Source organism: Rana temporaria, chromosome 5 (assembly GCF_905171775.1).
Source record: "Rana temporaria chromosome 5, aRanTem1.1, whole genome shotgun sequence".
NCBI lineage: Eukaryota > Metazoa > Chordata > Amphibia > Anura > Ranidae > Rana > Rana temporaria.
In genome coordinates this window covers 153,126,923-153,151,484 of record NC_053493.1, presented here as the reverse complement: position 1 = coordinate 153,151,484, position 24,562 = coordinate 153,126,923, and the positions used below count along the sequence as shown (strand labels likewise).

The window sequence follows — 24,562 nt, the reverse complement described above, 5'->3', positions numbered from 1 at the left end:
TGTGTTGATACTGGTTCCCAGTTATTACTTGCTACAGCACCCACTTGATTCCAACTACTCCAGGAACATGTGCAATGGGAATAGTCTGTTTGATTTGGTGGCCTCACAACTACCTCACAAGTGCCTCCCAGGAAGTTCTCATAGTTAATCTGTGAGATATTGTCTGAAGGAAAATTGATTGTACTATTTTACAAAATTTTGAGGTGTAAACATGATTGGTAGGCCCAGGACAGAGAACTAGGAAGAAGACACTAGCCACCGATGGCATTTCTTTTGAACATGGTGGTATGGGATTTCTGGCATGTGGAGGATAGAGCAATGTCACAGCAAGTCAAGTCAGGCAAGTCACGCTAAGAATTTTTCTGTGTACCCTTTATTCATTTAATTGATGCTGGTATATGGTAAAAGTGTGTGTGTGTAGGGGGAGGTGGGTTTGGCTTTAATAAAATGTGCTGTTAAGTACACAGAGAATGTAATTCCCAACCTAGTGTAATGGAAATTCAGTTAAAGGGGTAGTAAAGGTTCATTTTTAATTTTCTAAATAGGTTCCTTTAAGTTAGTGCATTGTTGGTTCACTTACCTTTTCCTCCAATTTCCCTTTTAAATGTTTTTTTTTCTTTGTCTGAATTTCTCACTTCCTGTTTCTCCTCAGTAAAGTGTTCAGTAAGCTGTTCTAAATGACTTTCCACCGCTCGGATGATGGTGGAAAGCTTACTGAGGAGAAACAGGAAGAAGATATCTAGAAGGGAAATCGAAGGAAAAGGTAAGTGAATCAACAATGCACTAGCTTAAAGGAACCAATTTAGAAAATAAAAGACGAACCTTAACAACCCCTCTAATGGAAAAACACCCATTTTGTCTGGTTTATACAGTACTTCATACCCAGGCCTATTTTTTAAACTACTATTGAATTACACTGCCTATAAAGCATTGTAGATATCACTGTAGCCCTGTAGCTAATGGGTTCTGAGTTCAAATCTCATAATGGGTTCTATCTACTGTACATATTGTATTTATGCTCACTTTGTGTTTGCATTAGTTCACTCTGGGTACTCTGGTTTCCAACTAAAACATACTTGTAAGGTAATTTAAAGTGTAAGTCCAGACAAAAACTAACTCTAAACCTGTCCTCTGCCACATTCTAAACCTAATCTACCTAACCATACAAAAGCAAAAATCGCTGTACTTATCTATTCTGCAGCCGATCCGGTCCGGTTTCCAGGGGCGAAAGCTGTGTGTAGGAGAGAGCCGACAACGGCTGTGGAATGGCTGGGAAGTGACATCATCCATAGACTTGCTATAGGGCTTCCGCTGTCGGCTGCCTCTCCTGCACCTGCCTCCACGCTGAATCCGCCGCTGACACCTGATGCTGGGACCGGAGCGTATTAGCTGCAGAATAGGTAAGTATAGCGATTTTTGCTTTACAGGGTTAGATAGATTAGGTTTAGAATGTGGCAGAGAGCGGGTTTAGCACTAGATAGATTTTGCCTGAACTTCCACTTTAATGAATGTAATACAGATGGAAGATTCCCTTTTGGGGGAACAGGGGATGTGATTTGTTTCTATATAGATTGTTATATGACAGTGCTACATACCTGTAAATATGACAAATATATATATATAGATACCTTTATCGACCCTTAGGCAAAGTAGTGATAGCTACTGATTAAATTACATAGTACTACTGAAATAAAACCTATTGCTGTTAAACTTGGATACATAAAAGCAAGCACCGACACATCATTTCGACACTTTACCTCCGCGGTATTCTGTATTATTCCGCCAGTCAATGAGATCTATTTCTGCAGTGCCTGCAATTACTAGCTCCAGCTCCCGTGCGTCAAAAACCGACACAAGCCTTGAATCAACAACCTGAAAAGAATAAGCCTTTATTATATAGCCAGAAACTGTTCAGATTAGTGAGAAACTTGGAAGAAAGCACAAAAAGTGGCAACAAAACTCTTTTTCTTTCACTCTTGCATTTTAGGTATTCATTTGCAGAAGTTTCAGGTTTAGTTATTACATTTATGTATTGAATAAATGTATGTATAAATGAGTTAATCAATACATGTCTGAATCTGTTTAACAAACAATAAATAACATATTATGGTATGTTTGTGTATTTTGTTTAATCAGACTTTAAAGTTTTGGGCTTTTTTCCCCCACAAAAGAAACAGTTGATATATTCAAGTAATACCCCCACCCCACCTTCAAAACAGTCTCAACAGACATATCATTACTAGGTGTAAAGGTATTCACTTATCCATTCATATAGAACATTGAGTACTGTTAATTACATCCATTCAATGTCTACAGTTCAACAGATAGCATGTCACACAAAAAATATATAAGTGATATGTCCTATTACTGCTTGGCTGATACAATAACAACAGTGGGCCTCTGTACCCAATCCTTGATGATGCAGTGGTTGACAGCTAAGCCAGCATTTTGGGCACATTTAAATAGAATGGCCATCCTTTAATTCCACCTGTGGTATGTCCTCTATTATTCTTCAAACATCGCTACCTAAATCACATATACAGAATGTTTGAAATACTATCACCAACTATACTAACATCACCAATAAATACTATCACCAACTATACTAACATCAAGCCAGAACCCTACGCAAAATCAACGATATAGGCAAAAGGCTTGGGCTTTCTTGCTATTTTCCCCAACATTTTCTAAATGTATCTGGTCATCCTCTATGTTGATATACAAGTTTTTTTTATTTCTGGATAAGAATATTGACTGATTGTTTTCATAAATCATGATTAGGTGGGTATGGCGATTGCCACTTTTGGGCTATGAGTTTCTGTGCGGTAAACAGCAATCGAGTTAGGGTTATTTATACAGTATCTGAGGAGTCAAGAGTTCTTTCTCCATCCAAGAATACATATTTTGGGATACAAAGCTATGTTTGCCCAAAATACAGTGTTAACAGTATTAACAACTCCATTCTTATATCTGATTAGTTTTGTACATCTCCATAGAATACAGTTAGGTCCATTTATATTTGGACACAGGCCCAATTTTTTTATTTTTCCAGGAATTTTCCAAAACATATTTAAGCTATAGTAATATAATTAATATGGGCTGCAAGTGCACACTCTCAGGTTTAATTTGAGGTTATGTACATCCAAATCGGAGGAATGGTTTTGGAATGACAGCTCTTTAGAATAGTAAGGAATTTGGACAATTGAATCACAAGCTGTATATGGCCAGGTGTGGGCAACGCTTTTGTTATTTCTTCATCAATTAAGCAACTAAAAAGTCTGGAGTTGATTCTAAGTGTGGTATTTGCATTTTGCAATCTATTGCTGTGAACCTACATCATGTGTTCAAAGGAGCAGCCCATGCAAGTAAAACAGGCCATTGTAAGGCTTCAAAAACTAAACAAATCCATCAGAGAGATAGCAGCAACATTGGGAGTGGCCAAATCCACAGATCTGAGGAAAGAACAATGCACTGGTGAGCTCAGCAACATAAAAAGGCCTGGATGTCCACGGAAGACAACAGTGGTGGATGATCGCAGGATCCTCTCTATGAAAAGTAAAAACCCATTCACAACATCCAGACAAGTGAAGGACACTCTCCATAGGAGGGCATATCTACAATCAAGAGAAGACTTCATGAGAGCAAATACAGAGGGTTCACCACAAGGTGCAAACCATTCATAAGCCTGAAGAATAGAAAAACCAAATTAGACTTTGGCAAAAAAAATGTAAAAAAGCCAAACCAGTTCTGGAAAAGCATTCTTTGGATGGTTGAAACTGAGATTAATCTGTACCAGAATAACAGGAAGAAAAAGGTGTCATCTGTAAAACATGGTGGAGGCATGGGCATGCATGGCTTCCAGTGGCACTGGGTCATTGGTGATTATTGATGATATGACAAAAGACAGAAGCAGCCGGATTAATTCTGCAGTGTTCAGAGATATACTGTCAGCCCAGATTCAGCCAAATGCAGCAAAGTTGATTGGAAGGCACTTCACAGTACAGATGGACAATGATCCCAGGAGCGTTTGAAGGATATTAAGTGGAATATTCCGCAATGGCCGAGTCAATCACCTGATTTCAACCCAATTGAGCATGCATTTCACTGGCAAAACTAAAGACAGAAAGACTCACAAACAAAGAACAGCTGAAGACAGCTGCAATTAAAGCCCATGGGTTCCAGACTTCAGGCAATCATTGCCAGTAAAGGGATTCTCGACAAAATATAAAAAAAAAAATATTTTATTTATGATTATATAAATTTTTCCAATTACTGTTGAGCCCCTGAAAATGGAGGGGGGGGAGAACTGTGTATAAAAATGGTTGCAGTTCCTAAAATTTGTACTTTATGTTTATGCTCAACCCCTTGAATTAAAGCTGAAAGTCTTGTTTTATTTTTATTTTGTTCTGGTGGCAAACCAAACCAAAAGTATGAAAATTGTGCCTGTGTCCAAATATATATGGACCTAACTGTATGCATAAGACCCTATACACACAATTAGATTTTCTACAGATTTTTGTCTTCAGATTTACCAAAACTATGAAGTGCAAGGGCCTGCCTGATTGCAAATGGAAACTCTTACGGTTTTACCTCATATTATATGCTTTGGTAAATCTGAAGACAAAAATCTGCAGAAAATCTAATAGTGTGTATGGGGCTTAAGTGTGTCTGCATTTTGTTTGTGTATTTTACTTAATTAAATTAGAAAATGCCATGGCAAATTATCTGTTTCCAAAAGTACCAATTAAATATTTTTACGCATTCACAGTGCCACCTTGTGGTTAAATGCATGCATTGTCTATATTTTGTCATATTTTACCATTAATACTATTCATTAGTTTAAACAAAAACAATTTGTGGGATTATTCAAATGATAGTGGAGAGAATGATGTGTAGTTGTAGTATTCCATAAAATAGTTTTCCAAATGCACTGCAATGCAGCATATTGGGGGGAACATGTCCTATTGAAAACAATTGATTTTCAGTTGTCCATGCAGTTTACTTGTTTAGATAAAATACACATGTAGCACTCTCTACCTAGTGTAGGTGCTAGAGTAAGTTTTCTTTTGTAGAACAGGTAAATTTAGCCAGGTCATGATCTGTGGGGCAGGCCATGATCTGTGGGGCTGGGAGTGGCTTAGAGTAGGCTGGTGACTGACAACTAGCTTAATTTTTCAGTTACCTCCCTTCTGCTTCTAGAGGCTTCTAGAAAGAAGGTGGGGCAGAAAAGTAGAGCTGTCTGTGGTGTTCTAAGGAGCCCTGACCAATCCCCAACCTGGATTGGCAAGGGTCAGGCCTCCTTAAATACCTAGAGTCAGCCCAGCTGGTGGAGTTGTTCGGATGGAAGAACTGGAGATGGAGTATTAGGCTGCCGGGGCCTTGGAGGCAGCCCACTACTCTGGGGGGGTGACCTTGGGCCAGGGGCTCGGAGCTGAACCGGAACCCCACACAACCCAAGGGATGTCTTGAACAGGAGCAGGAGAGGACATCGTAAAATACTGCCGGGCAAGTCTCCAGGAGGGATCCACCAGGTATCGGTGAGTGACAGGCACATTTGGGAGAGCTGGGAGATGCATGCCGGAGTGGACTGGGAGTGTGCAGTCTGAGATGGATGTAGAGCCAGTGGGAGAGACTGTGATGTTACTGGCAGTGAAGTCGGGTCGCTGCAGCTGGGAGGACTGTCAGGTTCTGCAGAGGACTAATTGGGACCAGTTGTCCACCAATGAGGGCAGCTAGCATTTGAACGTTTGTTGCTACATCATAGGGGCCCGCAGTCCCTGCCTGCAATAAGGTACTGTTGCTAAGGTCTGTATGAAACCATTGTCAGGTCTAACCGTGTGCTAGCTGCACCTGAAGAACTGTGCTGGAGGGAGAAGGAGAGCTAGTCTGCAGCAAGTTTTGTGCAGGAGGAGAATATCTAAATTGTTCCAAGCCATGCAAGAATCCTTTCTGGGCATCCTATGAATTCCTTAACTCCATCCAAGTTCTAATCCCTCAATAAAATACAAAAACAAAGCTGATGGACTTGTTCATTTTCTTGGAGTGTCTGGAAGTGAATGCCGGCGGGGCATGTTGATTGGTGGGCCACAATCACTCAGAAGCCCCTACGGGGGTACCGCTACACACAAACTGTATTACAATGTTGCTAATGTGAATGAACTCCTAAATAGAAATAAATAAATAATTAAAAGTAAAAGACAGAAGGCTTTTTTTAACAGCTACACTATATTGTCAAAAGTATTGTGACACCTGCCTTTACACGCACATGAACTTTAATGGCATCCCAGTCTTAGACCGTAGGGTTTGATATTGAGTTGGACCATCTTTTGCAGCTATAACAGCTATAACTCCTCTGGGAAGGCTGTTCACAATGTTTAGGAGTGTGCCTATGGGAATGTTTGACCATTATTATAAAAGTGCAATTTTGAGGTCAGGCACTGATGTGGACAAGAAGGCCTGGCTTGCAGTCTCCGCTCTAATTAATCCCAAAGGTGTTCTTTCGGGTTGTGCAGGCCTGTCAAACCCAAATTTGCTCATCCATGTCTTTATAGACCTTGCATTGTGCACTGGTCCAAATCATTTGGTGGAGGAGGAATTATAGTGTGGGGTTGTTTTTCAGGGATTGTGGCTGTCATGGACCTTGCAGTGCTGGAATGTTTCTACTCGAAATCCTAATTCATGTATTTCAGAAGATGGGACATTACTGACAGTTCATTGCAGGAGATACTGGACACATTACAAGTGGTTTAGTTGTCCTGACTAGGTCAATAGACAATGACCCTTCAATGCTTGGCTAAGGCTATTGAAATGCTAAGTGGAACCGGCTTGTGAAATACCTTTTATTGTGTTTGCAGGTTACAAGCGGTTGTCAGAGACGGGGCGTCTCTAGGAGATAATTACCTCCACTAAATGACATTGTGGCAGAGGGGGTAGGTGGGGGGTATTGGTGGAGAAATATGTCGGTGAAAGGAGGGTACATCTCACTAAAGGTAGGTAATGTCTTTGATGCTGATTTTTATTTATTTTTTATTTGGTATAGACAAACTGTACCTTACCCTTCTAAGAGCAGCAGTGCCAAAAGAAAGCAATCACTGTGTTAAAAAGCATCTGCTGCTAAGTTCAGGTCCTGAGAACTGTTGATTTGTGTTTTAGCTGTATTTTATATATAATATTGTTTTATATAGTGCCAAAAACAAAGTGCTGTGTTAAATAGTATCTGCATTGGAGTGCAGGTCTCAAAAACTGTTGATTTGTGTTTTAGCTGTATCTTATGCATAATATTGTTTTATATTGTAAGACATACCTCATAAAACCCCCGTACAAGGGCTTCAGTTTGTTGAACCACTCCTCGTTCCACTCGCCATTTTACCATCTTTTCTATATATTCTTTCTTATTCTTTTCTGTTACTTGTATGTTTGTTCCGCCAGACTTTAGCTCTCTCTCTGTGACCTATCAGAAAGTAAGACAATGCAGGTTAACACTAAGGTATCATCACAGTGGCATAATAACATGAGAAATTTTTACGTAACCTAAAAAGCTGACATGATATATAAGTATCATTTCAAAATTTAGAGTTGTCCCCAGGGCAAGAAGTAAGGAGAAATCTTTCAATGGGGACATCTGTTCCATGGACAACTGTCTAATGCTCTGTACACACGATCAGATTTCTGATGGGATAAAGTCCGATGGATTTTTTTGTCGGATATCCGATGAAGCTGACTTTCATCAGTCTTGCATACACACTATCAGACTAAATTCCAACCGCGCCAAAACGCGGTGACGTACAACACTACAACAAGCCGAAAAAAGTTCAATGCTTCCAAGCATGCGTCGACTTGATTCTGAGCATGCATGGATTTTTCTCCAATGGCGTTCCACACAGACGATCGTAATTTTCTATCCATTGGAAACATTTAAAACATGTTCTATTTTTTTACACCGATGGGAAAAAAGACAGATGGGGCCCATACACGATTGGTTTGTCCGATGAAAAAAGTCCATCAGACTGTTTTCATCAGATAACCGATCGTGTGTACACGGCATAAGAGAGGAATTCCTTTGACTTTGGGAGATGACTTAACTTCCCGTTATGCCTTTGGGACAGGAGGGGTTTAACCCTTCCCTACTTTGTCCAAAGCTGCAAGAAAGTTTTGGCTATGCATATACTGTAAGTGAGGACTTAAAGGGGTTGTAAAGGTACATGTTTTTTCACCTTAATGCATTCTATGAATTAAGGTGAAAAAACATCTGAGGATTAGCGGCCCCCCAGCCCCCCCCCCCCCCGTTTACTTACCTGACCCCTCGAAAAGTCCTACGCTGTGAAAGCGCTGGCTTCTCGGCCATGCTTCTCGGCTCATTCATTGGTTGATTAAAAGCAGCGCAGCCATTGGCTCATGCTGCTGTCAATCACATCCAATGACATGGCGTGCCTGGGGGGCGGGGCCGAGTGATACTGTAAATGGCTATAGCCTTTGGCTGTATCACGGGAAAAACTAACCACCATGCTCGCTCGCTCTTATGAAGGTGGTTAGGGCCAGATTCACGTAGAATCGCGGCGGCGTAACGTATCCTAGATACGTTACACCGCCGCAATTTTTCATCGCAAGTGCCTGATTCACCAAGCACTTGCGATGAAAACCTACGCCGGCGGCCTCCGGCGCAAGGCGGGCCAATTCAAATGGGCGTGTGCCATTTAAATTAGGCGCGCTCCCGCGCCGGACCTACCGCGCATGCTCCGTTTCCGAACTCCCGCCGTGCTTTGCACGAAGTGACTTAATTTTTTTGAACGGCGACGCGCGTAGCGTAATTCCGTATTCCCGGACGGCTTATGCAAACGACGTTATTTTTAAATTTCGACGCGGGAACGACGGCCATACTTTACACAGCAATACGATTGCTGTGTAAAGTTAAGGCACCAAAAAAAACGACTAACTTTGCGACGGGAAACTAGACTAGCGGCGACGTAGCGAACGCGAAAAACTGACGGGGATCGCCGTAACTCCTAATTTGCATACCCGACGCTGGTTTACGACGCAAACTCCCCCCAGCGGCGGCCGCGGTATTGCATCTTAAGATCCGACAGTGTAAAACAATTACACCTGTCGGATCTTATGGATATCTATACGTAACTGATTCTATGAATCAGTCGCCTAGATAGAAACAGAGATACGACGGCGTATCAGGAGATACGCTGTCGTATCTCATTTGTGAATCTGGCCCTTAGTTCTTGCGGGGAGGAGCCGAAACAGCCGCCGAGGGACCCCAGAAGACCAGGTTCAGGGCCACTCTGTGCAAAACGAGCTGCACAGTGGAGGTAAGTATGACATGTTTCTTATTTAAAAAAAAAAAACTACCTTTACAATCCCTTTAATTGTGGACATTTTAGACCTTATGCCAAAAGCTGTTTAAAAAGAGAACAAAGCTGGTTGCCTATAAAAACAAATCAAAATCTTTTTCCACTCTTCAAGAGCAGTATGGGAGTTTGAAAGGGAGAATATAATTCATTGCTCTTCTGTACATTTTCAAATCTTTCTGTAAGGCAGTTGAATACTATCCCATCTTATGGCAGTAACCCAACAGCATCTTATGACAGTCACGACTATACCAGACAGGATAAAAGTACTATGAATGGGAGAAATTAGATTTCATTTTTGATTATCTCATTCAGACAGTTGTTCCGCTCAGTGATAATCTGATTTTGGTTCAAGCTTTTTTGTTACTATACATTTGGCTAGAGATTCTTAACAACAGTCAACTTTACAATTGCCTAGAAACCTATGGTTCATCATTTGTTACCAGCAAAGCGTTTCTTCATGTTGAAAGAATTTCCAATAGACTTTATGAAAAGATGCAGATACAATAAATTCACCAGATTGAGAAACTGAATCCCTGCCTCAAGTGATATGAGCCTTCTTGAGCTCAGTAGGCAAGACTGCATATGGACTGAGGCACAAGTACATACATTCCTTTAAGGTGTGTTTCGATGTACTACTCTCTTATGGATAAGTATGTTCTCATTTTTAAATATTGAAAATATTTTAGCTGCTTGTAAAAAATAAATGCATAGCTTCTGTATACTGACATTTGTAGCAGCCTCTGTGTACGGTGTAGACAAATTTAGTTGGGTTCCTCTGTGGGCAGAGGAGCCAGGGTTTATTTGTTTAGAGTTAGCTGGCAGAGCTCCAAGGGCTGAGTCTCTGTTACCTCCTCCTGGCTTAAGTATCTTCTTGAGGGTTCTAGAACTTAAGAGGGCAGAGGAGCAGAGATTAGGTCGGAATATTTACAAAGTCTCCTCCAATCCCTGGGTGAGGCCCAGAAGGTGGAGAGATGGACCATAAATATTCTGGAACCTGGTCATGTGGGAGCGGAGTGCAGGGTCCAGTTGCCTGGAGGGGACCCCTGTTCTGGAGGGCTCTGCTCCTGGGCAGAAGGAAGGAGCCAGAGGAAGAGAGAGGGAGATCAGAAGCAGCAGAAGCCTCACAACCGGTCAGCCTCAGCTAGGCTTAGTGGAAGCCATCCTGGGATCCATTGGGACCTGTTCAGCAGTCACATGAGCTTCAGGATCCACCAAAGGAACTGAGTGAGTAGCTTCAACCACTACACCCCAGAGCCTGATAGAGGAGAAGCAGCCAGGTGCAAGACCCAGCTTGGTTGCTACTAAGGGGCAGCTTAGAGCCACTGAAAGCCAGTACAGCTTCCCGCTTGCTTGGGGGATCTAAGAAATAACCAGGTGCATCTGCTGTTTCAACAGAAAAATTGCATCTGCATTTAGTGTTTGGAATATTGGGAATATTCAGATCAGCTGATCAATTTATTGCATGGAAGGACACAATAGTGACTTTTGGCAGCCAAAAAGGGAGCAAGTCCTCAAGTAGCATCCAAATAACTGGACTGGTTTTTGACTACAGAGTGAATGACAGAAAATTCCTATTGCCTGACTGTGCATGTGAAGGGAACACAAAAATCCAGTGGCTCCTAAGGGGGTAGCGCTACACATTGTATGCATAGTCTACAGAATATCACTGTTAATCAGAGAGGGAATTTCTGAGGAAATAGAATAGTGATGCTTTTAGAAGGCACTTGGCACCATGCATTTAATCTACATACATTATTTAGTTCTTGTTTACACGTGATTAATAAATAAGTAAAGACTATTTTTATATAGAATATGAATAATGTATATTTCTAGTAAAGAATTAAATAGTAATGTTAAAATATACTAAAACATTGACCAAAAGAATGGCAGTCATCCCACGGTATGTAAAAAAACTTTAAGGAAGTGCCAAACTACTCTTTGTTTCAAATTTTATAAAACTATGATCATTAGGTGGTGAAACAATTAAAGAAGCTGAATGGAGCACATGACTAAAAGTTATTTATTTTGCACGCCACCAGCAATAATGCCTTAATAGTCATATTGTGGTGAAGATATTTATATGTCTTTAAAAAAAATTGTTTATGAAATTAGATAGACATTATGGGTTTCATATATATATATGGGTAAATATGTTGGCAGTAAATTTGATAGATGCTGTGCTAAAAATTCTCATTTACAGATGAGAAAATGCAAAATGACTACCAAGGCAAACTGATATCTGATTTTTGGTGTTATCAAAATAGGATTTCATTCAAACACTTATTTTGCCCCCTCTACAATTTGGCTTTAACATGGTCAGATATTTCAGAATTGGTAATTATTTGGACAGAAAGTCTCACTGATTTGTATTACAAACCAGTCAGTGGGAAATTATAGGAAATGTCTACAAAGTGAGGGAACTGGTGTAAACTGTAGATTGATTCCCATTGTCCCAGTGACAATGTGCACCAGCACAAACAGATAGGGTGAAGGTACCCTGTGGGGTATTTTATCACAGAGATGACAGGAATTTTAATGCTTATCTACTCAAAGGAAAAAAAAAGATTTGGTTATGCATAAATGTTAACATCTTCCCGTTTAAAGTCCCCCTGTAAACAAAGGATGATTGCTGCCAATTAAAGTTTTACCAGTTCCAGGGACAACTATCTTGTAAAACCAAGAAATGGGAGGAATCGTACCTTCCCATACAGTGAATAGGACTTTGAAGGATATGAGATGGAATAAGTTAGGAGGGGACAGTTAGACATGTCCCTAACCTAGCTATTTTTTGTGGATTGCCAGTATACGTGTTCGTTTCTAGGATATGGAGGGCTGGCTGTGAATAGTTGCTAAATTTAATTGGGCTGAGATATGTCAGCCATGTATACTCTTTGTGTATGCTGTCATAGATACATTGGATCTGCTGAGACTGGTCTTCCATATCTTAATATTTCAGATATGTGAAAGGTGTCCACCTTATTCCAACTAAGGTGTGATCCAATGTCTGTCAGACCGAGTCCTAGGTTCTGACACTTTAGACTACATGATTGGGCCTTTGTCCGGTCTTTTTTTTTCATGCTGGAAATGCCAGAATCTGATTAAATCGGTGAGCATAATATTTATTCAATGTCTTTATTGGCTGTGATCCTGTTTTTTGTTTATTGTTATTGAAAAACGATGAAATGATTTGTAGATTTTTATGATTGTAACGATATCCCTTTAAATTGAAAATTTAGATGCATATTTGTCAGGAACCATGAATCAGGCAGAGACAGAAAATGCAGTAAAAATCACACCTTTTAATATAATGGTAAAAATGGAACAAATAATAAACATAGTCAAAACATAGCCAGGGTTCGGTAACCAAAGTGGGTAGTCAGAGCAAGCCAGTAAATTAGAAAGCCAGAGAACAGCGTAGTCAGAGGCAGCAAACAGGACCATGAACCAGAAGGGACGTCAGCCAGGCAAGTCTTTAACAGGAACACAGCAGAGAATCTCCAGATTTGACCAAGGTGAAGGCACAGAAGAAATGAACCAGGCAGTTTAAATAGCCAGAAGGGGCTGGCTGACGAGCAGGAAATTATCACCAGCTGAGCCACTGGGGAGTCTTTTCTGATCATATCATTCAGGGGTTTGACCGTAGATAGTCTCTTTGAGTCCATCAAAAAAACAGAAGTTACATAACCCAGAAATGGAACCTGTTCTCAATGGAACTTGCAGTTTTCCAACTTGCAATACAGGTTATTATCTCTCTCTCAGCCTTTGTAGCACACGGGAGACATCTGTGTGGTGGCTCTATAGAGATTTAGAATATATGACAATATTGTCTATATAAATCACCACACATTGCTGCAACATATCTCGGAGGACATTGTTGATAAATTCCTGAAAAACTGTAGGAGCGTTGCAAAGACCAAGCGGCATTACGAGATATTCGTAATGTCCTGTCTTGGTATTAAACACAGTTTTCCATTCGTTGCCCTCCTTGATCCTCACAAGATTGTATGCTCCTCTCAGATCAAGCTTTGGGAAAACCATTGCTCCCTTGAGGCGGTCAAATAATTTCGTAATTAACAGAATCGGATACGCATTCTTAAGCGATTGAGGCCTCTATAATCGATACAAGGTCTCAGTTCATCACTTCTTTTTCACGAAGAGGAAGCCAGCACCAGCAGAAGACGAAGATTTGTGGATGAACCCTTGAGAAAGTGCATCAGCAACATAGTCCTCCATTACTTTATCCTCCGAGACAGACATAGGGTAAACCCGGCCACGAGGGGGCATGTCACCAGGTTGAAGGTCAATTGGGCAATCATACAACCGGTGTGGAGGCAAATTATCAACTTGACCTTTGTCAAAGACATCGCCAAATTCGCGGTACTCCTCTGGCAGAAAGGAGAGTGAAGAGGTGCACAAGACCTTGGCCACTTTCTGAATACCTGTCTTACTGCATTGTGGCGACCAGGAAAGAACAAAGCCAATCAAAAGAGGGGTTGTGCCTCTGTAACCAAGGATAATCAATAACCATCGGATAATGAGGTGAGGAAATAACTTGAAATTGGGTTATCTCATGGTGAAGAGCCCCTATGGTCATGGTTAATAGGGAAGTATGTCTCTAGAGTCACATGGGCAGGCTGTAGAGGTCTCCCATCAATAGCCTCAATGGCCAGTGGAATGGCAAGAAGCTGCAGCAGAATCGAGGGCTTTGACACAAAGGCACTATCTATGAACAGGCCTGCAGCCCCATAGTCGATTAAAGCCTGTGTATTGATGGACGACTTAGACCAAGAAAGGGTAACTGGAACTAAAGGCTTATCCTTTAGAATCACTGGGGATGTAACAACGCCACCTAAGGTCTGTCCCCAACAGGACGTTAGGTGCAACAGTTTTCTAGATGGGTAGGACAGGACTTCAAAAAGTGACCTGTCTGGCCACAATAAAAACAAAATCTCCCTCCTCCTAAAGGCCCTCTTCTTGGCAGAGAGATATGTGAAGTCCAACTGCCTTGGTTCTACTTCACTAGGGACTCGGTACCAGGAGGCATGCAAGATGAGGGAGTCCAGCCTGGGACTGCAAAGCTCGGAGCCAAACATACAGGAGGCTTCCGCAAGTGCTCCTCGAAGGAAGGTCTCTCTTAGGCCGGGTACTCACGACCAAACATGTACGATGAAAGCGGTCCGTCGGACCGTTTTCACCGTACATGCCTGCCAGAGGGCTTCTGTACGATGGTTGTACACACCATCGTGCAGAAGTCCGCGCGTAAACAATACGCGGGGCGTGTCCGCGTCGTCGCCGCGACGATGACGCGCCGATGACGCGGAGACGTGGGTGGGCCTGCCATTTAAAGGCTTCCACGCATGCGTCAAAGTCATTCGACGCATGTGAGGGACGGCGGGCGCCTGGACATGTACGGTAGGTCTGTACTGACGACCGTACATGTCCGAGCGGGCAGGATTCCAGCGGACGGTTTTAAAACACGTCCACGAATATTTGCCCGCTGGGAAAAGGCCCGGCGGGCAAATGTTTGCTGGAATTCGGCCCGCTCGCGCCTACACACGACCAAACATGTATGCTGAAACAGGCCCGCAGACCAGTTTCAGCATACATGTTTGGTCGTGTGTACGGGGCCTTAGAGTCTGGAGTCAATGAGAATGGCAAACATGATCAACTTCTCCAGATCTGTAGGTATGTCTTGGTCTGCTATCTCATCTTTGCAGCAGAAGTGGAGCATGCAGGAACGTCAAATACCCTTTTAAAGGAAGCCACAACCTCAGGGTAACTCTGGACGATGGGTTTTTGCATCTCAAAGAGAGAGTTTGCCCAAGCTAAGGCTTTATCAGAATGCAAAGAAATAATAAAGCCTACTTTGCTTCTATCCCTGGGGATGTGTGGGGCAGCATCTCAAAGTATATTCCAACCAGGTTGAGAAACCCTCTGCATTGAACTGGATCACCCCCAAATCGCTGGGGAAGCGGAGCGGAACCAGACATACCTCTTACAGAGGTAATATTCGAGGCGGGATCAGGAGCGTCTGTAAGGCTATGGAAAATTGATCCATGTCATGGTCCTGCTCATCAAATCTGGAAAAAAATATTACCACTAGGTAGATTGCCTGCATCTTCTGAATTTGTGGCCTTCGCCTACTGTCAGGAATCATGAATCAGACGGAGACAGAAAATGCAGTAAAAATCACACCTTCTAAAATAATTGGTAAAAATGGTACAAATAATAAACATAGTCAAAACATAGCCAGGGTTTGGTAGCCAAAGCGGGTAGTCAGAGCAAGCCAGTAAATCAGGAAGTCAGAGATTAGCATAGTCAGAGGCAGCATACAGGATCATGAACCAGAAGGGACGTCAGCCAGGCAAGTCTTTAACAGGAACACAGCACAGAATCTCCAGATAGGTTTGATTAAGGCAAAGGCACAGAATAAATGAACCAGGCAGTTTAAATAGCCAGAAGGGGCTGGCTGACAAATAGGAAATGATCACCAGCTGAGCCACTGTGGAGCACTGAGCCCAGCCCTGCTATATTGAGTTTCCCTAAAGAAGCGGAGAACCATCTCTGCAAAACGCATTGGATTATCTATGCTTAAGAACTCATGTTGGGAACAAGTATCATTACTGGCTCTGTGCTATATGTTATTCACACTTCTATATGTTTTTATGATGCTTTTATTGATGTTTATAGAAATAAAAATGACATTTAAACTAATTTTGTCTTTGTGCTTACCTCAGCAACAATCTTATATCCTTTAAAGTGGTTGTAAACCCATACAGACCACTTAAACTTACATGTAAGCTTAGATTAAGGCTTACCTGTAGGTGCAACAAATATCTCCTAAACCTACACGGTTTAGGAGATATTTGGAGAAAAGTCTGCACCAATGTCTACGGCGCATGCACACTGTAGACAACGGCGCAGGCGCATTGAGAGTGAGTGACGTCATTGCGGCTCTGGCCAATCACAGCGCAAAAGCCGCGATACCCGGAAGTAACTCGGGTATCAATGGCGGTGGCGGAGGTGAGGAATGAGAGTCGCTTCGGGGGCTTCGATCTCAGGTAAGTAATTCATAATGAGCTAGTATGCTATGCATACTAGCTCATTATGCCTTTTTCTTGCAGTTTTTTTTTTTAAAGATATGCTTTAGAGGGTTTACTTCCTCTTTAAAGTCCTATCCACTGTATGGGAAGGTATGATTCTTCCCATTTCCGGGTTTTACAAAATATGATTGCTGCTTGACTGATAATAGTTTGTACTGTTTTGGACTGGACTGTAGGGCATCTTTGTTGTGTACAGACATTCTAAGAGTCAACCAATCTCAGGGAAATAAACAATTGTTTGTGACTGAATTTTCTGTCCTAACATCATTATTTCCTTCAGCCAGGCCCAGAGCATAGGGTAGAAACATAGGCACTGTTATACAAATATAGGGCTGGATTCACATACATCGGCGCATATATATTCCACCATAGCGTATCTCTTTTACGCTACGCCAACGCAACGCAGAGAGGCAAGCATGGAATTCACGAAGCAAATGCTCCCAACGTTGCGCCGACGCATTATGTAAATTCGTAGGCATAAGCCAGCCTAATTCTAAGTAGGTGGAAGTGGGCGTGATCCATTTAAATGAAGCGTGACCCCATGCAAATGATGGGCCTAACGAACGGCACATGCGCCGTCCCGTGGACGCATCCCAGTGCGCATGCTCAGAATCACGTCGAAAACACTCCCTAAGATACGTCAAATCACTGCCTACAACTTGAACGTAACCTACGCCCAGCCCTATTCACGTACTACTACGTAAACAACGTAAAATACGACGGCTGTTCCCTGGTCCATACCTTTGCATGAGTTGCGCCTCATAGATGGGGAATAACTTTACGCCGGACGTACGACTTACGTAAACCGTGCATATTAATGCACCGGGCGCAAGTACGTTCGTGAATCGGCGTATCTCACTGATTTGCATATCTAAATCAATGGGAGCACCCCTTGCGGCCAGCGTAAATCTGCGCCCACGATACGACGGCGTAGGAAACTTATGTCGGTCGGATGAAGCCTATTTAGAGGCGTATCTTGCTTTCAAAGTCAGGCGCATAGATATTCGACGGCGCTTATGTGCACTATCTCGAGATACGTCGGCGTAAGTGCTACGTGAATCCAGTCCATAGTGTGGTGGTCACAACTTCCATCTGCCATGCTATATTTGTTGGAGGTCTTCAGAGCTGAGCTGAGCATTACAATCTCTTGGTGTATAGTCAATTTAACTTAAAACTGAACTTGACTGTCATTTTAGACATCTGCATTATATCTATAATACTCAAATATTAAGGGGTAGGTAATACAGCAGTTTACAAGAAAAATTACTAATTAAGAAGGTATACTAACCTGACCAAACACTTCCTCATTGACTGTGAATGTCAGGTCTAAAATGTCTGTGATGTCATTGTCCTTCATCCACTGTAAACTCTGGTGGAACTCTTCATCTAAGTACTCCAGATCACTGAGATCACAGGGTCTAGACAAACATACCATAAAACCAGTCACAATTAATAAATCTACAGGTTAAAATACATGAATGGAAGAAACTGGTTAAAAAGTTATAATGGCATGACAATAAAACCAGCAATCCCAAACGAGATTCTGTCACTGTAAGATTACTGAAACATCCTGACAGGTAAGAAGAAGTGCTCCCCCGAGGTGCTTGCACATATCAAAAAGAGTATTTCCCTTTACTTACTGCCCCAGAGATGCAACAGTAAGTAAAAAAGAAAGCTCTTAAATGTAAGGGGGATTCCCATTTTAGACTGTTGTCACTGGAACAGGTGTGCCAATAGAAGATTTAGCAGGGGTTCTAATCCTTCCCTTCATCATCCAGACCTAAAATAAAAGCTTTGGCTATTTATACAATTTAGGAACTTCTTTATTGTTCTGTAATTTGCATACACCAAATTTCTATTTGCCAGTAAGACAGCTCAACATAACGATGGGCCAATAGATATATTTATGCGTGTGTGTTGGGGAGAGGCTTAGTGACAAACTCTGACACCACCTGAAGTGTTGGAGCTTTATCTGTCAGAACAATCCTGTCCTTCAGGCATAGAACATATTGAAAGCCGATGCAGATATGTGCACCTCACACCTCTGGGTGCCTACACTTTATACCCGTCAGCAGTTTCAGTATCCTTAAAGTGACATGCACGTGTTTTGTATTCTAGTGGCATCAAGGTGTTAAGTAGGGTATTTAACATCATGAAACCTAAGTAGTTGAATGGTTTGTTACTTATCCTATACTGTATTATTATACTTCACACATTTGTATACAGAAAGTCTTCATGGGAAAGCTTTTCAGTTAGATACACTGTGAAGAAAATATAATTAAACTACAAATAAAAATATTATAAGAAATGTCCGGCAACCCAAGGCTTCTTCTTATAAGAATTGTATTTGACACAATAGCAGTGTACAATCCACATAATGTTAACGCGTCTTGGCCAAAGCCTTCCTCATTGCATAAGTTAACAGCAATAAAACCAAACTTATAAAAAAAAATAGCCCCTTTGAAAAAAAAAGGAAAAAATGGGAGGTACAATACTTAATTGACAATCATGGAATTGATTAGTCAAAACATGTAAACAGACGATGAAATAGCAATAAACATATTGAACTAGAGAAACGTATAGCAATTGGTGGTGCTGCTAGAAATTTCTATAAGAAAATATAAATTTAATCTACTAGCATTTTCATATTGATCCCCTAGTATGTTACATTTTTACTGTGCTTAATAGATCACAATAGCTTGAAAGTCATATCTCATAGTACAAAAATCTCCAGAAACGTATTTTAAAACAACATTTTTGCTATCAGTCTTACAGGTTCCTCGGATTGATAAGGATTGATAACCCCTGACACAACTTCAGGGCAAAACCCATTCTGCCTCTGATTCAAATTATGAAAGCCTGCAGAAAAACTGAGAGGGAGATCTGCTTCTTTCGGTGTTCCAGCGTCAAAAAGACTGAACCCATTTATTACCATAGCTTTATAGACAAAATGACATCATTCACATGAGCACATGTGATTGGCTTAGTCCATTTAAGGGTCTTCCTGTCACATGTTCCTGTGCCGTCTGTTCTTGGCATCGTGGCACACTTCAGACTCAGAGGGGCCATCTTTCTTCAGTCGATGGAGTGGGCCGGAAGGAGGGAGTTTAGGAGTGCAGTAGAAGGGGCCATCTGTCTTCACTTAATCATTTCCTGAGCACATATTTTTTTTTTTTTAACAGTAAAATTTTTTATTTTGAAGACAGACAACAAAGACACACACAAATCAACGACAGTACAAGCCACAAGGGCAGCAGAGTGATTACACAATCATAGTAAATCAGCATATATATAGCATAGCTGTGGTGGGATAGTAGGCCGGCCACACAACTCACAGGACAGACTTTAGGAATAAAACAAGTGCCAGTCTCGGGGCACCAACCGCAGGAGGGAGGTAGAAAGGCAGGGGAGACAACAAGGACAAGGGCAGGGGAGGGGGGGAAGGAGAGGGAGGTGAAGGAGAAGGAGGGGGGGAAGGAGAGGGAGGGGGGGAAGGAGAGGGGGGGGGCAGCGACCCGCGGGACACCTCAGTCAGGGGCCATCACAGGGGGGTTATCAACAAATCAGTTAGGTGAGTCAATCCACTTCGACCAGATTTTTTCAAATTTGGCTGGACAGTTCCTGCTCTCATACGTCAACCTATAGAGTGGGAGAACTCTATTAATCGTAGCCAGCCAGGAGGACACTGTGGGGAGCTCAGTGCCCCGCCAGCGCAGCAGGATCTCCCTCCTGGCATAGAACAAAGCAAAGGTGATACCCAGTTTGGTGTACCTGTCACCCTCAACCTCACCCAGGTAACTAAGGAGGAACACTTTCGGATCCCTTACGAGCTCCACCCCACAACGGTCCGAGAGGACCTCCGCCACCTCCCCCCAGTACGAAGCTAACTTGGGGCAGGACCATACCATGTGAAGGAACGAGCCCGTTTCCCCCAAACACCTGGTGCACCTGGGGCTCCTGGAGGGATAAATCTTAGCCAATCTCTGCGGAGTGTAGTAGGCCCGGTGCAAAAATTTTAATTGTATAAATCGGTCTCTGGAGGCGATCATAGACGGAAGAAAGGAAGAGACACAGTCCTCCCAAATCTCCTCGTCCAGATCCGGGATGTCCGCATTCCATTTGGCCAGGGCCTCTGCCGTGGTAGTGTCGTATGCTACCGTGAAACGTAGGTATAGGGATGAAAGGGGCTTCCCCATGACACCCGAAATCAGGAGGCGCTCAATCGAGTCCGACTCGAGCGCAACCGGTTCCGGGAACTGGGCTGCAAGAGCGTGCCTGAGTTGTGCATACCTAAAAGTAAGGGAGGATGGAACCTTGTAGATCCGGCTCAGCTCCTGAAAGGGCATCACCACACCTCCCGGCATAATATGCCGGAGGGTAAGGACGCCCCGCCGAGCCCAGACCACCGGGTCAGGGACCGTGTTCAGGTGGGGGAGGAGGGGGTTACCCCAAAGCGGGGTATGTGGGGAGACGGTGTTGGGCTTCAACATTCGAGCCCTAGAGGTCGCCCACACTCGAATAACGGTCGCCATTGGCCCCGTAACGGAGGGGTGAGCCCTACATCCCCGAAACACCAGGTTAGATAGGGCTGCGTAGGAGCCCAGGACAGCCGCTTCCAAGGTGACCGCCGGGTTCTGGCGTGGCTGGGAAAACCACCAACGGACTGTCACCAGGACCGCCGCCCAGTAGTATGCAATAAAGTTGGGGAGGGCCAACCCACCCCCGGACAAGGGAAGGTAGAGGGTACGTTTCGCAACCCGGGGTGGACTACCCGCCCACACAAACGTCATCACTATACTGTCAAGACGTCGGAAGAAGGATTTCGGGATAGTGACAGGGGTCTGGCGGAAGAAATATAGTAATTTGGGAAGTATCACCATCTTCACGAGGTTCCCCCGTCCCACCGGTGAGAGGGGGAGATTACGCCACGTCGCACAGCGCTTGGTCACATGTGCTAACATCGGGAGGATATTCTTCTCCATGTACGACCCCGACTCGAGGCCCACCCTTACCCCCAGATAGGTGAATTCATCCACCCATCGTAGGGAAGTATGTGAGTCAGTGCGAATCAACGAGGGGTGGAGCGGAAGCAACACCGACTTGTCCCAATTGATTCGCACTCCCGAAAAACGCCCGAACGTCTCAAAATGCGCCAGTGCGTTACGCAGGGAGGTAGAAGCATCCGCCAAGTACAGCAGAGCGTCATCGGCGTAGAGTGACAATTTCTCCTCTAGGGGGCCCACCCTGACCCCTCGGACCTCCGGGTCCAGCCGGATGTGCGCGGCCAGCGGCTCCAAAGCCAGGGCAAATAATGCCGGTGACAGTGGGCAGCCCTGCCTGGTTCCCCGCTCCAAAGAGAAGGAGGGGGACAGGGTCCCGTTGGTGCGAATACGCGCTGTGGGGTGAGCATACAACATTTGTATCCAGGACAGGAAACGGGGGCCAAAACCGAACCGCGACAAAACCGCCCAGAGGTAGCCCCACTCGACCGAGTCGAAAGCCTTCTCGGCGTCGAGTGAGGCCACCACCCCGGGATCACCCGGGCCCGCCAGCGCCAGGTGGGTATGTAAGCGACGAAGATTGATATCAGTGCCACGGCCAGGCATGAAGCCCGTCTGATCCGGGTGGACCAAGGCCGTAATAACAGTGTTGAGTCTATTCGCAAGGACCTTCGCGAAGAGCTTTGCGTCGACGTTAAGGAGAGAGATAGGGCGGTACGAGGAGCACTGGGTAGGGTCCTTGCCAGCCTTAGGTATTACCACGATTACTGCCTCGCACATCGAGGCCGGGAGTGCTCCCGCCTCTGAGGCCGACGAAAAAAGGGATTTTAGTTTAGGGGCCAGATCTTCCTCGTAGGCCCTATAAAATTCGACCGGGAACCCATCCGGTCCTGGCGTCTTGCCTCCCTGCATCATCTTTAGAGCCGCCTGTATCTCCTCGAGCTTAAACGGGGCATCTAGTTTGCGCACAGAAGAGGGAGTGAGAACAGGGACATCCACCTCCTCCAGGTAGCTCAACAGGTCGGGCAAATCGTACGCCACCCTGGAGCTATACAAGCGATGGTAATAGTCAGCAAAGCATCTGTTGATCTCCTGTGGAGTGGAGTGGAGGGTCCCCTCCCCGTCCCTGACCTGAGCTATGGCGGACCCACCCGACTGCTCTCTAGAGAGCCAGGCCAAAAGCCTCCCCGTTCGCTCCCCCTGTTCAAAAATGCGTTGGGACTGATGAAGTAACTTCTTCTGTGTCAGGGCCGTCCGTAAAAGAACTGCCTGTTGCGTCAGGGACTGAAGGCGGGAGTAGTGATGGGGTTCCCGGGTGCGGACGTATAGGGCCTCCTGTCTAACCGCCTCCCCCTCTACATCAGTGAGCTCAGCCCTGCGTTCCCTCCGGACCCCCGCAATGATTGTTTGGTAGTGGCCCCGGGAGGAGGCCTTAAAGGCATCCCACACCGTGGTCTCCGCGGCCGTACCTGGGTTGTCTACCCAGTAGGCCCGGAGAGTGTCGTGGAACCTGGGCTCCACCTCCGGGTCGGAGACCCAGAACCTGGAAAGTCTCCAGAGGGTGTCAGTCGGGTCAGTGGTCAGGGTCAGTGAGAGAAGCAGGGGGGCGTGGTCCGAAATCCCGCGAGGGAGGATGGCTATGTCACGTACCCTGGGCAATACCGGCGCCCCAACATATGCTAAGTCAATTCGAGAGAAGGATCTATGGGTGGCCGAGTGGCAGGTGAAGGCCCGAGAATCCGGGTTCCTCCATCGCCATACGTCTGTAAGCCCATACGTGTCCGCCCATTCTGCCAAGCCCTGGCGAGTAGTACCCGATGGGGTGAACCTGTCCATACCAGAGTCCGGGACCAGGTTGAAATCACCCATCAGGACCACATTGTCGCAGGGAAACTGCGCCAACTTGGCCGCAAGTGTTCCCAGGACACCCAGGGAGGCAGGAGGGGGCAAATACAAACCCACTAGAACCCACGGGATATTGTAAATCAGAGCGTGGACCAGCACAAACCTGCCATCCGGGTCTAGAACCAGATCGAGGAGTTTAAAAGGGAGTGACTTGAGTACCAGGACACTAACCCCCCTGGCATAGGTAGAATACGTTGAATGATAATGGTGGCCTACCCAAGGCTTTTTAAGACTAAGGGTCTTGCTACCCACCAGATGCGTCTCCTGCAACACACACACGTGAGGGCTGTGCTTCTTAATGAATTGAAAAACGAGAGACCGCTTGATCGGGGAGTTAAGGCCCCGTGCGTTCCAGGAGAGGACATCAAGAGTAGCCATAACAATCCCCCAAGAAGATCACCAAAGGAGCGAGCAGACACGAGCGGCCCGGATCGTTCACCCCAGCCAGAGTCTGGCCCGGGGAAGGGTCCAGGTCCACCATCCCAGCAATCACTATATAAAAAGGTTGTCGTACTGTCATAGAACACATAACAATCAAACATAACAGGGCGCCAACCGGGCCACCCAACCCCCCCCCCCACCCCGCCACCCCCCCAACATGGAGGAGAGCTTGCATCCCAAAACAGACCCCAGCCCTCAGGCTGGATATGAGGGCAATGAACAAGCGGCTATCCGCTTCTGTTAAACTAAACAGTCAGTGAACCTGAGTATCCACAGAAGGATAAAGTGTGTGGAACACCCGGAGCCCCGGGGGCGCAGTTCTTAGGTAGTAGAGAGCAAATACTCCCAACAGGGAGACAAGGCAAACAATAGTAGTCCAGTTCTTATACGGAGGGGGGGGGGAACACCCCCACCTAGAATATCAGCAGGAGGTAAAAAATGGGGGGGGGGGGGAATAAGAAGGAGTCCATCCGCTGCAGCCGGAACGCTAAGGGGGGAGCAGGGGAGGCATCAACAGGTAGTCAGTGTAAGGGACAAGGAAAAGGGGGGGTTTCCTGCGGAGCTGCGGGTATGTAGGAGGTCCATGTCCACCATCTAGGGGGGGATGGCCAGCAGGCCCAACAGCCATGGAAGGCGACAGGGCGACCCCCGGGTCCGGGAACTGGGCAAACCCCCTTCAACGGGCACAATATGTCCCCATCCCCCCACGGGAAGTCCCCCTCGGGGAGTTACTCACAGTCAGCCGATGAAGGGTGCA

The 24,562-nt window shown here is 44.7% G+C and overlaps 1 protein-coding gene across 4 annotated transcripts in view; it reads right to left on the bottom strand.

Annotated features, from left to right (window-relative positions):
• HECW1 (HECT, C2 and WW domain containing E3 ubiquitin protein ligase 1) overlaps positions 1-24,562 on the bottom strand; it is a 418,742-nt gene that overhangs the window by 10,654 nt on the left and 383,526 nt on the right. For all 4 annotated transcript variants that reach the window (XM_040353252.1, XM_040353251.1, XM_040353253.1 and 1 more), the window contains 3 exons: positions 17,748-17,877; positions 7,304-7,450; positions 1,758-1,872 (listed from right to left, as the gene is read on the bottom strand). In XM_040353252.1, the coding sequence (XP_040209186.1) occupies positions 1,758-1,872; positions 7,304-7,450; positions 17,748-17,877 (392 nt within the window). The remainder of the gene's footprint in view (positions 1-1,757; positions 1,873-7,303; positions 7,451-17,747; positions 17,878-24,562) is intronic.